The 14,691-nt window shown below is 38.8% G+C and overlaps 2 protein-coding genes across 4 annotated transcripts; one reads left to right on the top strand and one right to left on the bottom strand.

The window, feature by feature from the left end:
* Positions 1 to 328: 328 nt before the first annotated feature.
* Positions 329 to 12,121, bottom strand: rlf (RLF zinc finger). 2 transcript variants are annotated; one of them, XM_068339215.1, is made up of 8 exons: positions 11,935 to 12,121; positions 9,458 to 9,612; positions 8,565 to 8,646; positions 7,557 to 7,692; positions 7,237 to 7,439; positions 6,299 to 6,435; positions 5,969 to 6,110; positions 329 to 5,657 (listed from the first exon to the last, which is right to left on the bottom strand). In XM_068339215.1, exons 1-8 carry the CDS (start codon positions 12,112 to 12,114, stop codon positions 1,038 to 1,040), a joined length of 5,655 nt encoding a protein of 1,884 aa, XP_068195316.1. In that variant the 5' UTR covers positions 12,115 to 12,121; the 3' UTR covers positions 329 to 1,037. The 2 variants fall into 2 exon arrangements, with proteins under 2 accessions (XP_068195316.1, XP_068195317.1); XM_068339216.1 differs by lacking the exon at positions 11,935 to 12,121 and having other exon boundaries at positions 7,553 to 7,692; positions 9,458 to 9,590.
* An 84-nt stretch (positions 12,122 to 12,205) lies between these two features.
* Positions 12,206 to 14,568, top strand: znf593 (zinc finger protein 593). Of its 2 annotated transcripts, none has more exons than XM_068339217.1 (4): positions 12,206 to 12,242; positions 13,335 to 13,542; positions 13,991 to 14,053; positions 14,190 to 14,568. In XM_068339217.1, exons 1-4 carry the CDS (start codon positions 12,233 to 12,235, stop codon positions 14,314 to 14,316), a joined length of 408 nt encoding a protein of 135 aa, XP_068195318.1. In that variant the 5' UTR covers positions 12,206 to 12,232; the 3' UTR covers positions 14,317 to 14,568. The 2 variants fall into 2 exon arrangements, with proteins under 2 accessions (XP_068195318.1, XP_068195320.1); XM_068339219.1 differs by lacking the exon at positions 12,206 to 12,242 and adding an exon at positions 13,038 to 13,064.
* Positions 14,569 to 14,691: the final 123 nt, after the last annotated feature.

Below are 14,691 nucleotides of genomic sequence, written 5' to 3'. Positions count from 1 at the left end.
ATGTTTGCACATATCTCAGGAACCGGAAAAAATGGACGAAACAAAAGGCGTTATGTTCAGGGAGGCAAGGAGATGAAAATTAGAACACAACCTTGACCTTGAAAAACTAGCTCAATGTCACATTTTCACTTTTATACCCTTTTTAGTACACATCTCTGAAACCTCATGGCAAATAGAATGCACCAGTTACATGTTGGATCATGGATCTTTTATTAAATGACTATGAAAGTAGGTCGTGGCAAAAAAATTTAATTCAGGGATGTCGCAGTCTCTGACTGCCTTGTTTATAAACGCAAAGCTTTTTTTTTTGCCTGTAGGAGTTGTCACACCGTTAATGAATCTCTGTTAATGGATAATCTCCAGAGACAAAAATATGTTTTATGCTGAACAATCACTCCATGAAATAAATGATTAGTTTATGGCTAAAAGTCTTACAGTGGTTGTCTTCTTGGTAAGACCTGGCTTTTCATGAGTGAAAACAATACCACATTCCTGGTACTATGAGTACAAAGACAGATAATCGTCACATAAAATATTAACAAAACAATTGGGAATGTAAAGGGCTTTATAGTTTCCACATTTATTAGAAAGTGTTACATACATGTCTGCCGACATTTGTCCACTGCATCCCAACACTGGTGTAATAGAAACTGAGGTGAAAAATAATATAATCAAGAATTCTGTAGTAAGGAAGAGTTTTTCTGTCACATTTTCACAAATGAAAAGGCCTTTTAATACGCTACTGATTACTTCTAGCAATTTGAAAATCTGTACATTTACCTTAGAGAACTACAGTATATACATTTAATGAGTTAACATCACAGGTGTTTCATTAATGATTTCTTAATACATGTCTAAAACAATACATTTGGATATTAAGTGCACTGCTTATGCTTGTTTTCATCTTTAGTTTGGCAACTTGCAAAAAAACAAATAATGTAATACTTCTATAATTTGGAAGAAATAAAAATACCATAACGTATTCTGTGAAAACCCAAGGAAAATTTCAGCATCTTTAAAAACAACGCTTAGATTAACTAACTTCCGAGAAGCAGTTTGCTGCTGTTGGCATCTGATGGGAAGAGGTCTGATGGGGTAGTAGTGCACACAGGTCTGCCCAGAACCACCACAGGTCTGAGGTACTGAAGCTGTTTAATGGCCAGGTCCCCACACCCAGCCAGGGCTTTATCCAAGATGGATTTCAAGTTTTGTACTGATGTGAAGTCTCCAGTCACAGCATGGGGCTTAAGCAGTGGGGAATGTGTGCGTTTGCTGCGGGTGTGAGAGATTCCCAACTGGTTGTTTTCCTTAACAGAACAACTGCGTCTGAATGTGTCTCGCCGTTTCATCTGTACTGTGTTTTTGTCTTTCGGGGATGTCTCTTGTATGAACCTAAGAAATGAGGATTCAAAGCCGATGGGTTTATACGTGGCAATGTCAAAAGGGTGTGGAGAAGTGCTATGAGACTGAGTGTCTTTCAAGTTCACTGGGGGTTCAGACAGTTCGTTTTTCCGTTTTAGCGGCTGCCGGACTGGAGGAGAAGGCAACAGAACTGAGCCGTTCAACATTTTACTACCATCCTTGGTGTTCAACGCGTCTTGGTTTCCTTCATCAGTAGTAAATCGCAGCGAGCATGGAGGTGAGAGATCAACAGTGACAGGGCGAAGAAGAGGTTTGATTTGATCCCAACTTAATCTTTCCTCTGGTTTCTGATTGTTAGGTACAGTGGATGAGTCGTCAGAGTGCCCATCAGTACTTGGCTCACCATAAAGTACCTCGTCTGCACCAACAAGAACACTGTTCCTCTCAACAGGTTGTGGCTCCTTTTGTTCCTCCTCAGGGAATCCCAGTGGATCGTGATTATCCTCCTCCTGAGACTCTCCTTTCAGCAAGTGTAGGCTCACGGGCGCCAGCTGCTCCTCTACCTTTTCTGGCTCTGACTGATACTCCACGACATGAACTCCATTTGTAGCACATGCTCCTGCAACTGGAGGCCTGGCGGACTTTCTTTGAATCAATTCTTCAAGTTGTTCTGCAGTGAAAACAAGCTTATCATCATTCTTTACAAGATCATCTCGCCGCATGCGGTGAACCTTTAGGTAGTGACGGTGCAAGCTTGCCAAGTACGTGACCACAGAATCACAGTCCTGAACCATGCATGGGTAGGAAGCAGGCAAACAGCGATCTTGACACATCTGAAGAGCTTCTTCATGAGATCTGAAGACATAATGGCTGAAAGGTTTTCTTTTTGATTTTCTTTGTCCTGAAACCTTCTTCTCCACAACAGCTTTCTTAGCCTGTTCCTCTGACTGGTTGTTTTCTTCAGGCTCTGCATCAAGTGTCTCAGCCTGTGTGGTGGTTGAGCTGGTTTCTTCCTTCTCAGGACTCTGTCCTGCCACAATAAGCTTCTTTTGGCATCCAGTGACTGACTTCTTGTGAGTGCTCTGTAGACGTACCACCAGTGAATCATAGTATTCACAGTGACTATAAATCATGTGTTTTTTAAGTGCTTCATCATGACTAAACACTCTTGTACAGCCCTCGTATTTGCACTTCAGTAGCGCCGATGGCTGGGAGTGTGTATCACGAGTGTGACGGACTAGGCTGCTTTTAAGGTGGTAGGAAGCATTACAATTGGCAAAGTGACACTTGTACTGGGGCTGAGGTTCATCCAAGTTTGGGGGAGGCCTTTTCTTAGCAGGTTCTTTTCTGGACTCTGGACTTTGATCAAAATCTTTCTCCAACAAGAGTTGTGAACGATTGTAATGATGTACCAACTGTAGGTGGCGCACAAGGCCTCCCTGGGTAGAAAAAGCTGCTTCACAGTTTTTTGCTACACAATGAAAGGGTTTACTGAATTTATCTAAAATGTAGCAGAGATTACTTTTGGCTACCAATCGTCTTGTAGTTCTGACCTGTTGAGTGTTGTTATCCTCAACTTCTTCCTTCTGCTCAGTGCCTTGTTCTTGACTCTCTGGTTCATCTTGTCCTTCCTCTTCAGACGGAGATTGATTGTCAAGATTTTGTGCATTTTCGGTTTTGACGGTTAAGTTTTTCTCTTCATGTTGGTGTTGTAATTTAGGCATCTCTTTCTTCCTCATTATTATACTGTGGTCTGTCAAGTGCTGAGATGTATGCTTTGTGTCTTTTGAGTCTTCGGTTCCCTCACATCGAATGGATGCATAGCTTATTTTGTCCACCAAAGTCTCACTAAAGTTGTGCATCTGAATATAATGGGCCCTCAATACATGTTTTTCTCTGTGACTCTTGGAACAAAGATGGCATGTATAAGGCTTAAATGATGTAGTTTTCAAGGATGTCAACCTTTTGGCCTGTTCAATAGTGCGACCATGTATGGTGTTATAGTGCCGTAGTAAGCTGTAACTCTGTGCTGTCCTAAAACTACAACCTTTCATCTCACAGATATATGGCTTTGCACTAGCTAACGATTCAACTCCGACGGCATCATCAGCAACTGAAGTGTCCTCACTTTCAGACTTAACACTTTCTTCGAGGAGGTGTGGCGATTTCTTCTGAAGTAATACAAAAGGAGGCTTGGCCATGATCGTCTGATGAAGAGAAACCTGTGAGACATTAGAGTCACCAGTGGACTGAGGTGTCTCACTTGATGTAGTTTGAGGCAATGAAGAATTCAAGTCCAGCTTACTGAGCCCGATAAGAATTTCTTTCAGGGAATCACTTTTTGTTTGCAGACTTGAGGAGTTAGCCTCATTGCTTTTGGGTTGAGTGGATGCTTTTCTTTCTTTGCAAGACTTAGTGGTTTGAAATAAAGGAGAGGGCTCACTTTTTCCCTTTTCTTCACTGTCTGGTTCAGTTTCAGTGTTAATAGTCTTGGATTGTGGGCCCCTCTCTTTGTCATGCTTGTATTCTTTGTTCTCCAGCTTAAGGTGTTCTGGATGGGCACATTTTAGATGTCGCTGGACATCTCTGGCCCTGGAGAAAGTCATACCACATTTCTCGAAACCACAGGTAAACTTGCTTCCATCAAAACATACAGCCACCAAGGTCATTGTTGCTTTGGGCTCCTTGGTATCGGACACCTTCAAAGAGGCACAGCTTACTGAGGAAGAGTTTGGGACATCATTTACAATCTCTTCTGTTTTAATGGGCTTATTCAAAGGCGGTATAACTTCAGTAACAGTCTTCAGAATTTTCCTCTTTGCTTTCCTCTGAGCCTCAAAGTCTTCTTCAGAGAAGGTGATATTGTGCGTAGATAAATGTTTTATGAATTCTTTTTTTGATAAATAGTATTTTCTACATTCGGCACTGAAACAGGTAAATGCTGCATCTCTGAAGTGCTGTGCTTCATGATGATAAATTTGTCCCAAGTCAGAATAAGTGACATAGCAGCCTTTGAGCTCACACTGATAGTTGAGATGATAGCCATGGGTCTGTTTGTGTGTCACTAGTTCATTGGATGTGCTAAACTGAGCCCCACAACCTATGACAACACACGAGTAAGGCCGATTTCCATAGTGAACTCTTCTATGCTTGCGGTGATGGTAAGCAGAAGCAAAGTGCCGCCTACAAAACACACACTTTTCTCGCTTGTCTCTCATTTGGTGAAAATGTTTCACATTTTCATCACCTTTGTGCTCCGACTTTAAATGTACATACAGGTACTTGGAATGTTTAAAGATTTTAGTACATCCAGTTCCTGGACACAGATACTCATCTCGGTTTTGCAGCTTGAAGTGTTGTTCAATGTACTCAAAAGTTACATGCTCATCATCATCCGCATGCTTGTCTTTCACAGTTTTGGTTTGTTGCACAATGTGGTGCAGCACATCTGGATCATGTGTGGATTTGTAATACAACATTAAGGATGGATCAACGGTGATCTCTCCTGGTTCAACATCATCCTCCTCATCCATTTGTTTCTGCAAGTCCTCTATTTTAATGTCTCTGTAAAGATTACTCTGTATGTGATTTTTCATGTGAGGAACGAGTTCTTTCCTGCTGTTAAACTTTTCCAAACAAACAGGGCAGGGGTGGTTGTTGTCTTCTGAGTGTCTTTTTGAGTGGTGAATGACTTGGCTCTCAGTGACAGATCTCTTACAAATTTGACAAGAGAAAATGTGTTTATTTCTCTCAGATTCTCCTTGGCTTTCTGGTTTATCCTGCTGCTCATGACCACCAAGAATTCCATTTACCCTTGCTTGATTCTCACATTCTACTTTCACTGTAACTCCCTCTGGCTTGGGTTGTTTACTCATTTCTTGTTTATCTACCAACTCATCCTCTTCCACTTCCCCTTCCGACTCGGGCACTAACCCTAAAAGGGAGCTGCAGTGATATTTTAGAGTTTTCCAGTCCCAGAATTCAGGGTCAAAAGGCCAGTATGCTTTCAGTGCTAGGAGCAACTCACAGCGTAGTGAGTTGGGAATAACCTCGCTTTCCAGGTCATACTTTTGGTCTGGTCGTAGGTAAAGCTCCTCAAGACACCCAAAGACCTCCTGGCTGGGGCCAAGCAGGAACTCTGTGAGTAGGCATGCACGCAACACTTCAAGGTCACCAGGAAGAAGGCAAGACACTGTCTTACAGACAGAGACCCTTGTTTCTGAATCATCCTGCATTGGAAGTTGAAGAGCTTTAACACAAAGTTCTACAGATGATGGCACACCAATTTCCTCTGCCTGAAAAGAGTGATACATTATTAGTATGATGCTACAAAAACGTTTTGTCCACATAACATGTCATATGGCAAGTATTATATTGTAAATCCTGTATTTAAAATAACAAAATGGCAAAACAAAATGCAAAAAGATAGTAAATTCAAGCTGACTTCATTTTTGGGGGAGATTGACTTTGGAGTAGCAAGTTTTCCCCATTAAGGAGTAACCCTACTTGATTTTGATTGAACATATAGCTGATGCCCAACCCTCAGAGTTACCTTAACAATCATTTACAGTACACACTTAAACCAAAAGCGGACAGCATGGCTCACCTCTGTCTGTATGACACGAACCAGGTAAAGCAAATGATGGACTGTTTTGGCAATGGCACCGAGCTGCAGGCATCTTTCCAGAAGAGATGTCAACGATGGGTCAATCCTTCTCTGAAGCTTACCCCACAAAAGAATCAACTCCCTTTGGAAAAAAAATACACATGTAATATCCTAATTTTGATAGAATGGCCACAGTAAATCAAACAAATTTATTTAATTTTATATCTTTAGACAATCAGATGATTCATGACGCACACATGACTGTCAATATCAAAGCATAAAATATATTACATCCAGTCTAATACCTCTTGCTAAATAAGGATGACTCACCAAGAGGAGTAAATGCTCTGCTGTTGAAGCTGCTGCGTAAGGAAAGTTGTGCACAAGATGAAGGCTGTATTCTCCTCTCCCTCAGTCTCCAAATTACACGTAATCTCCAGCACATCCTTACAGTCAAGTCTGGATATCTGTTCATGGAATAAACACAATTTTGACACCTTAAAAAACATGAACACCTGGGCAATAACTGCTTTTATAATAATGTAACATATTTTGTTGTGTTGATTTAATCAACTTTAGCAATCAAATATCAATAAGTGTTATTGACTATTGAATGTAAAATTATAATACTGTAAAAGAAAGTTAAAAAAAAGTGAATTCAATCACAGATCTCAATCACCTATGTTGGATATTCAACAAAAAGAGGATTTGTGCCGAAGGACAAAATACTCAGGTTGTAGAAAACATGAGGAATAAACACAGCAAACATTCCTCTGTGCAGATAACATGTCAGTTCTTCCCTTGATGTTGTCAGTCTCATCAACAACCTCCAATTCACATATCACATTTTTTCTGCTCCTGTTTTCTTTTCAAACAGATGCAACAATTTTCTGTTTTAATTTCTTTTCAAAAGAAGTAAAAAACATTTGTTCAAACAGACAGGCTTCAGTTGTTAATATCAGTCATTAAAAATAATCCTATTATTCAAACCACTACTATTACTACAACTGCTAACACAACATACAATTCTTAGCCACCAGATTAGACTTTATTAGTTAAGTGGTTTGCGTTGTACTTTAAACTATCTTAGATGTTTAGCAACTTATCATTTAGGGTACATACTATACCATGTTCTAAACAGTGCCAAAATAAATACAGTAAGAACAGTTGCTGTACGATTTCATCATAGTCAGAAAAGGTGGGTCAAGGGACACAAATGAATGTACCAGAATTTCTATCCTTCTCCAAAAAACAAAATGCTCCAATACCTCCATGATGGCTTCTTCATTGGGAAGCAGGTGACATAGTAGGGAGACGTAAGTTTGACGAAATGTAGCTTGGTTCGAGATGAGGTTGCATTCAGTGCAGGCTTTGGCCAGGACTACCGCCTTGGCTACTTCACCCATCTTCTCTAGGTGCTTTACTCGCATCTCCATGAAACCCTCACCCTCCAAGCTGATGTATGCATCAACTACCAACAAAATTTTAAGAGAAAAGTGGTTACCAAACTGCTATGATGAGATTAATCTGACAACAGGCTGTCATGATCAACTGAAGTAACCCAGAAGAAAAAAAATTTGATACCAACCTTCGTCTTGGCTTGTGGGCTGACCGGTGAGGAGCGAAGTGAGGACAGGGTTGCTCCATGCTCCCCCTTCTCCTGTGATCTGGAGTAAAGCTTGCAGGTCTGTGCTGCCATACCGTAACAAGGTATCATGGGAGATCTGCAAAATATACAAAGAGTTTTATAAACAAGGCTAAATAAAAAGTAAAACTTGTTCATTGCCTTGTAGAAAATTAGGTGAAATAGAGAAAATTATGACAAGTTATATTTTTTCTGCAGAGGTAGCAATGATGATCCTTAACTGTGATGTCATTGTTATAAAAAATTACACACTATTGTATGCTCCGTAACCTGACATTAATATTTCAGAAAACAGACAAGGGACAGTAGTGTGAAAACAGATTTATTTTCCATCTTTTTGTTTTGTTTTCTGTGCAGGACCCATATATGGCACTTACTTATAATCAATATTAGATTACATGCCAGTGTGGTCAATATTATCCAAAGACTTTTCTTAGTTATTCTCAGCTTGAACATATTGGATAAACGTTAAAGGTTGTGCTCTTAATGCAAATTTAAATTGAGAATACGAGTCCCACTGCCACAGCTCTTCACCATTGAGTTCAAGGTGAAAGTGATCAGCAAAACTAAAACATTGGCATTGATGATCTTCAACCTTAAGCATTTCAGATGGGAATTTAGCATCTGAATACCTGCTCAAGATATAAAGTACACTTTGAAATTCTTCATTGTACTTAACTTTAAAATGAGGTGTGACTACAAACAAAATAGAATACACTTTAAAAACTAAACTCCATGATGGAGTTCCTTTACACGTCTATGGTTTTGTTCTATTTGCTTTTTCTCACTACTACAAAACCTTATGAGCACTTACTGTGGGACAAATGCTGATTCTCTCTTACAAACAAAATTTCATATTTTTGTTTAAATATGTCAACTTGAATTGACCAGAGAACAATTAAATATGCCAATAGCAACCCAAAAGCAAAGATCAAAACTGAGATGCAGTACCTGAACTGAGTGGTGGAACTGAACCCAGGCTTCATATGGAATCTCGTTCTCAGGCACCGAGAGCAACAATTCAAAACAGCTCCTGAAATATTCAAAACAAGATTAAAATTATCTTGTAATTTAAACTAATTCTGTAGTTTTATTTTTGAAAATAAAATTATGCAAAGCAGGAAAATAAATTTTGATTGTAAAGCAAATTGTTCCATGAACTAAAACACACCCAAGTCAGATATGAAAGGCATAAAGCAAAAAAAAATAATAAATAAATAAATAATATATATATGTATAAAACAAATAAAGCAGTTTTTTAAATCACCAACTTGTCTTTACAAATGTGTCTGCATTTATATATTGCATTTTATATTAGAAGTGAAGCCACAGTTGTTTTAATAACATCAACTTAGCAATCAGAAGTCAATAACTGTTCTTGGCCACTGAATGTACCAAATTTAACATAAAGAGTGTAAAAGACAGTTTAAAAGTAAAATAAAGACTGAAGGATTCAATTGTGTCTTGTAGTATGAAATATAAAACAACACATGAATGGATAAATCCCCATAAAATCAGGTTATATTTTGACCCTTATGTTTAGAGAAGCAATTGTGAAATGGAATATGAATCATCTGCAGATGGGTTTTGAAGGCTAATCTCACTACACTTTGAACCTCTAATAAATGTAAACCATCAAATGTTTCCAATGTGAAAAAAGACATAATTCTGTCATCTGCATGAAATGCCAGTAACAAATGCCTTAATGAAACAACATTAGGCAATCTTGAAATAGTGGTGACCTTTTCACCCAAAATCCATATACTGTACTGTAATGATCAATAATGGTGCTTCCCAAGATGGTTGTCAGAAGGAGAATGGTGCACACCAAATGCAGTACTCACAAAGCTAGTCTCTTCAAAACAAGAGCCACTCTGTCCGACTCTCCAGTGAGATGGGATCGGGCTGTTGCAAAACAAGTTATGGACAAACAGTAGACTTCCAGAAGAGGGAGACCATGCTCCATGGAGTTCCTGCTTCCAGCATAGTGCATCAGTGCCTTTAAAAACAAAAACAATTTTTAAAACAATGCAAAACAACAATTTGGGGAAAAAGACTGCTCATAGTTAAAACAGTGATCAAAAGCAGAGATCAGATGAGAGTCACTCTGTCTGGATAAAACAGGGATTGTCCACCTGGGGAGAAACAAAGATGAAGTCAACTAATCCCAGCTGGATCTGTGTGGTTTAGGATTCTCCTGACTGAATCTTAGGGGATCTGACTTCACAGACAACCCTGAACCTCCAAAAACAAGCCAATATGCACTTTAAATTCTCACTCGATATATTTATTGTATCGTTTCACTTTTTCTTTTTATATATCTGTACTTTTATTATTTCATGGCAAAATTTCTTAAAATGAAATGTGTTTTTGTTGTACTGTAATTCATTTTAAGTTCAAGACTCATTCCCTTCATTTGAAACAAAACAAAACTGAATAACGTTTCAGAAAAGAACTAAAAATACAATTTCAGAAAGAAAGCATGTGCATTCAGGTTTATCTTTCCTAAAAAGCACAGTGTTGTTTGTATTTCATAGTATCTTAACTGTCAGGTGTCCTCAGGCTCAGAGGAGTCACCATCAGTGAGTCTAACCTTGTATATCACCTGCTTATAGCTACACACATGAAGTCATTATCACTACTAACATCCCATGAGTCCTATTTGCCAGGAGCCATATTAGATGGTGCTCGTCTGGAGAAACCAAGTGAATTCCCCTGTCTAAATATACAAACGACTCTCAAAGGAAGCCAAAAAAGTCTCAACCCTGGAGACCTAAATCAGTGTAGTAATTACATCCAAACCACTTCCGATCGGTATTGCTATGAAGTCATTCTAAATACTATGGTCTAGCATCAAATCATCAGATATTCAGCTAAATTGGGGGCGGCAGTGGCTCAGTGGTAGAGCGGCGGTAGAGCTGGTCGTCCAGTGTTTCAAGATTGGCGGTTTGATTCCCGCTCTCGCCCAGAAACACCCAGAGTGTGAGCTGACAGTGTGAGGTGTCAGCTCACCTCAGGAGCACTACTGAGGCGCCATTGAGCAAGGCGCCGTCCCTTTTACAAGTAGCTCATTGGAGGCGCACCACAAAGAAGCTGCCTGCTACTCTACCTCCCACTCACCTGCATGCCCACAGGCCCCGTGTGTGTGTGTGTGTGTGTGTGTGTGTGTGTGTGTGTGTGTGTGTGTGTGTGTGTGTGTGTGTGTGTGTGTGTGTGTGTGTGTGTGTGTTATGGGCCTGTACACACTATATAGATGCATGTAAAACTACTAACCTGCGTGTAGAGTTGAGTCTTAATTTCCCCTCGGAGATCAATAAAGTTAATGAAAATTTTTTTTTAATTATTTTTAAATTTACAAAATAACATTATGCCTTGGGTCACAAAACACTAACTTTAGATTATTTTGGAAAACAATAGAATTACAAACGTTTCAGACCTCCTCAAACATACATATTAGGCTTACATTCTTTAAAAAGTTAAATGACAGAACTAGATCCAAAGTAGGCAGATGAATTAATTTAAAATGACAGCCATTAATTTTGGCTGGTAACCAAAGTTTCCCTAAAGGTTGTTTCACAGGACTGAACATTGAAAATTGCCACTTTCATTTTCGCTAGATGACGCACTCTAAACGGAGTAACAACAATAAAACCACTTCCCTATTTAATTCCTCAAGACTAACCTTAACATTTGTTTTTAAATCAAAACATGTTACTAAAAATGACCAATTCGGTGGACTTCTTCATTGTTGAGTGCGCAGTACAATATTGATAGTTTACACAAATAGAAAACGCACAATCACATTTTGAAATAGGTATATCATAAATGCAATGTCATAAATGATCAAAAGGACCTTTAGCTGGGGCTATACAGTACACCGGACCTGGCAGGGGGTTAATTCGGATAAACCCACCACGACACCGCCCCGCCCCAAGCGCACATGAAATAATGTCCAAACTGCATCGATGTCAGGTCATGTGCATGGAAATACATAAATATTTATTTTCCAGTTTAGCCGCTGTCTCTTGAACGCATCTGAATTAGCCTAATGGAGCTGTATCGATGCTACATAGAGTCATAACGTATCTACTAATTTACATTGCAATTGGTCCAATTATATGAAGTTGCACTGTTCTGGCACGGAAATATTGCATCTGCAAATGTTAGCTAAAAAATACATACTTAATTCCTAAACTTGCTTAGACTGCTAAACGAGCTTGCAGCCGCTAAAGATCAGTTCGAGGGCACAGTAGGAGAAAAACAATCCTGGGCGAGCTAACGTTAGGCTAATGGTCGCTTCGATGTTGCATGTACACATTACCTGACAGAAGTTGTCGCAATACTCCGTGGATGATGATATAGACAACTCTTGTTGCCTGAGCACGTCTTCAAAGGCTCTCAGTGTGGCCAGCAAGGTTTCCATTGCAACCAGGGTGTCCTCTGCCGTGTCCAGGCCCCGGTCGCTCCATTCGTGCTCTGGTTCGACATTATTATCCGCCATCTTCGCACTCCACTACGGCGCGTATGCAGTACAGCCTTACGCCGCCTTCAAGTGCTATCCGGATATTCCAACCTGGACGATAAATTGTCTGCAATGTGACTGGGAGTTTCGGAAAAATATGAGTTTAGGTTTGTCGTATAACTACTAGTATCTTTTTTTTTATTGCTGTTGTTTTTATGATAAACGTACTTCTGTCATTCCATCTATGCTTGTTCAAAATTTGGCGTTAAAGCAAATTCAGTCAGAAGTTGAGTACATTACATGTACATTTTTAACGCGTCTCACCTGGATAGTTGTTTGATTACGATGTTCTAAAATATTTTGGTTACATAATAAAACTAAGTGTATAAATATTTTCATACAAATTTTGATATTTGGTTTAAAAAGTTTTCGAAGAGCCCTCCATCCCTCTTCCTCTCTGTTTCTGTTTCTCTCTCCTTCTCTCCCCCCTCTCCCTCACTCTCCCTCTTTCTCTCTCTCTGTCTTAATTTTGTCTGGTTTTTTTATTTTGATAAATGTTTAAAGATATTTCTTTGTTAAGAAAACGCACACTACTATTGAAAATCCTCTTTACGTGAATCTCTTTTGGATTTTGTGTCAACGTTATTATTTTGTAATTTAACGTTGGGGAATAAACGTGATGTTGAAAATCAAAAATAAGCGTTTTAAGACTGTATTACTCATGTTATCTCTCGTCAGGCTAATTTACTTTTAGATATTTCATTTTCCTATTCCTTAGTTTATTGTATTTTAGTTTATGCATTTCAGCAAAAAGGGGAAAAGTCGATTTCTAGCTTTTTTTAAAAAAACCTACAGCGCAGTACTATTCATCGCCGATTGTTCATGATGAAGCGATACGTTTGACTCCCCCTGCAGGAGAACAGGTATAACTACAATGTTTATTTTGACCCGGAAGTAAAATGCGTCAGTTTCGTCTACACGTGTGAAAGGTAAGGTAGGAAAACAGCAGGGTTTTGATGCAAATCTGCCAAGCAAATTTAATTTAGTCCACTTATTTGGCACAAAATAGCAAGCTGGATTGAATAACATTTATGTTGACTAAAGCCTTTCTATTCCACTCGACGGTCAAGTAATAATATTCAGTACTTACAAAAGTATAAATGACCGGAGTTGGGCAAATAGTTAACGAGTATATTTGGAGTTTTGTGAAATACTGTACATCACATAACCTTTCTATGTCGATCCTTGTCATTTTTCAGCAAGTCTTGCTGCCATGGGAAAGTGCAAAACGCCAGGAAAACCGAAGAGTGGCAAGAAAATTGCTAAAACTTTGAAAACTAAACGCAAGACTAAAGATCTAGACCAGATCCACTCGGATATGAAGCCTGAGACTGCAGCCAAGCTACTAAATCAGGAGGTGGATTACGATGTGACAGGCTGTGCACAACATTACTGTTTACACTGCGCGTAAGACAAGCTTTTTAATCGATATCAACTTCACAAAAAATGCTTTTCTCTTTTGTTTTCATATCAAACAGATCATTGCACAATTGTCGCACGAATCATTAACAACACTGGTTGGCTGTGTTTCCTTATGTGTTTTCTCATGTCTGCTTGCCAGTGATACCTTGATAGTGAATCAAAAAATACACCTATAAGCACTTGACAAAAAAAAATGACATGCTAGGTTCACATGAAAAAGGATGTGGGACATATAAATAGAATTACAAAATGTATCAAAATTAAGAAAAAATAATACTGAAAAGATATAGAATATTTAGAAGTATCTAAAGCAAGTCCGGCTTATATAAAGTCAAGTAAATATAGGTTGTTTTTGAGATGATTGGTAGGATTTCATTTGTTGATGCTCCTTGTTGCTTTTAGCTTTTATGACTGTTGCACTCTTGTCTTACAGGAGGTATTTCATTGATATGAAAGCTTTGAAAGAGCACTTTAAAAGTAAAGTGCACAAAAAAAGGTAAGGTCCCATGTTCCTGATAATCTATACTACTTATTGACATTTCTTCACTAGAAATAAAGATTAACTTGAGTTATCTGGGACATGATTGAATATCCCTGTTCGTTTCTGCACCTACCTCTGTTTCTTTGTCCAGGTTGAAACAGCTCAGAGAGGAGCCTTACACACAGGCAGAGGCAGAGAGAGCAGCGGGTATGGGTTCCTACATCCCTCCAAAAGTAGTTGAAGTGAAGACACAGCCCGTGGAAGAGGACATGGTTTAAGAGCTGCCCACTTCAGCTTTGGACTGATAAATCAGTCCATCCTGTGGTGGATGACAAACTTTCCTAAACATTTCTGATATACTCTGTTGTCACAAATATTGAGTACATTTTTATATTCTATTTTTGTGACACAAGAACTCTGTTTGTCACCATAATTAAGAAGTCTCGCTTTATATTGAGAAATATCATCCAACATGTGCAGCACCTATGTAAATACCAAGTGTGTGGAATGTCAATAAACCTTGATATTTAACCAGATTGCATCAGTATGAAATTTATGACACCATGAAGGGTATAAAAGCATTAACTTTTTTATTGCTCAATTCAGATTTTTAAGTGCTGTTTTTTGGGTGAGTTCAGATTGTTACCCTTAAT

Source organism: Antennarius striatus, chromosome 17, assembly GCF_040054535.1.
Source record: "Antennarius striatus isolate MH-2024 chromosome 17, ASM4005453v1, whole genome shotgun sequence".
Taxonomy (NCBI): Eukaryota; Metazoa; Chordata; class Actinopteri; order Lophiiformes; family Antennariidae; genus Antennarius; species Antennarius striatus.
The sequence above is the reverse complement of the archived record's forward strand: the minus strand, read 5'-3'. Positions and strand labels throughout refer to the sequence as shown.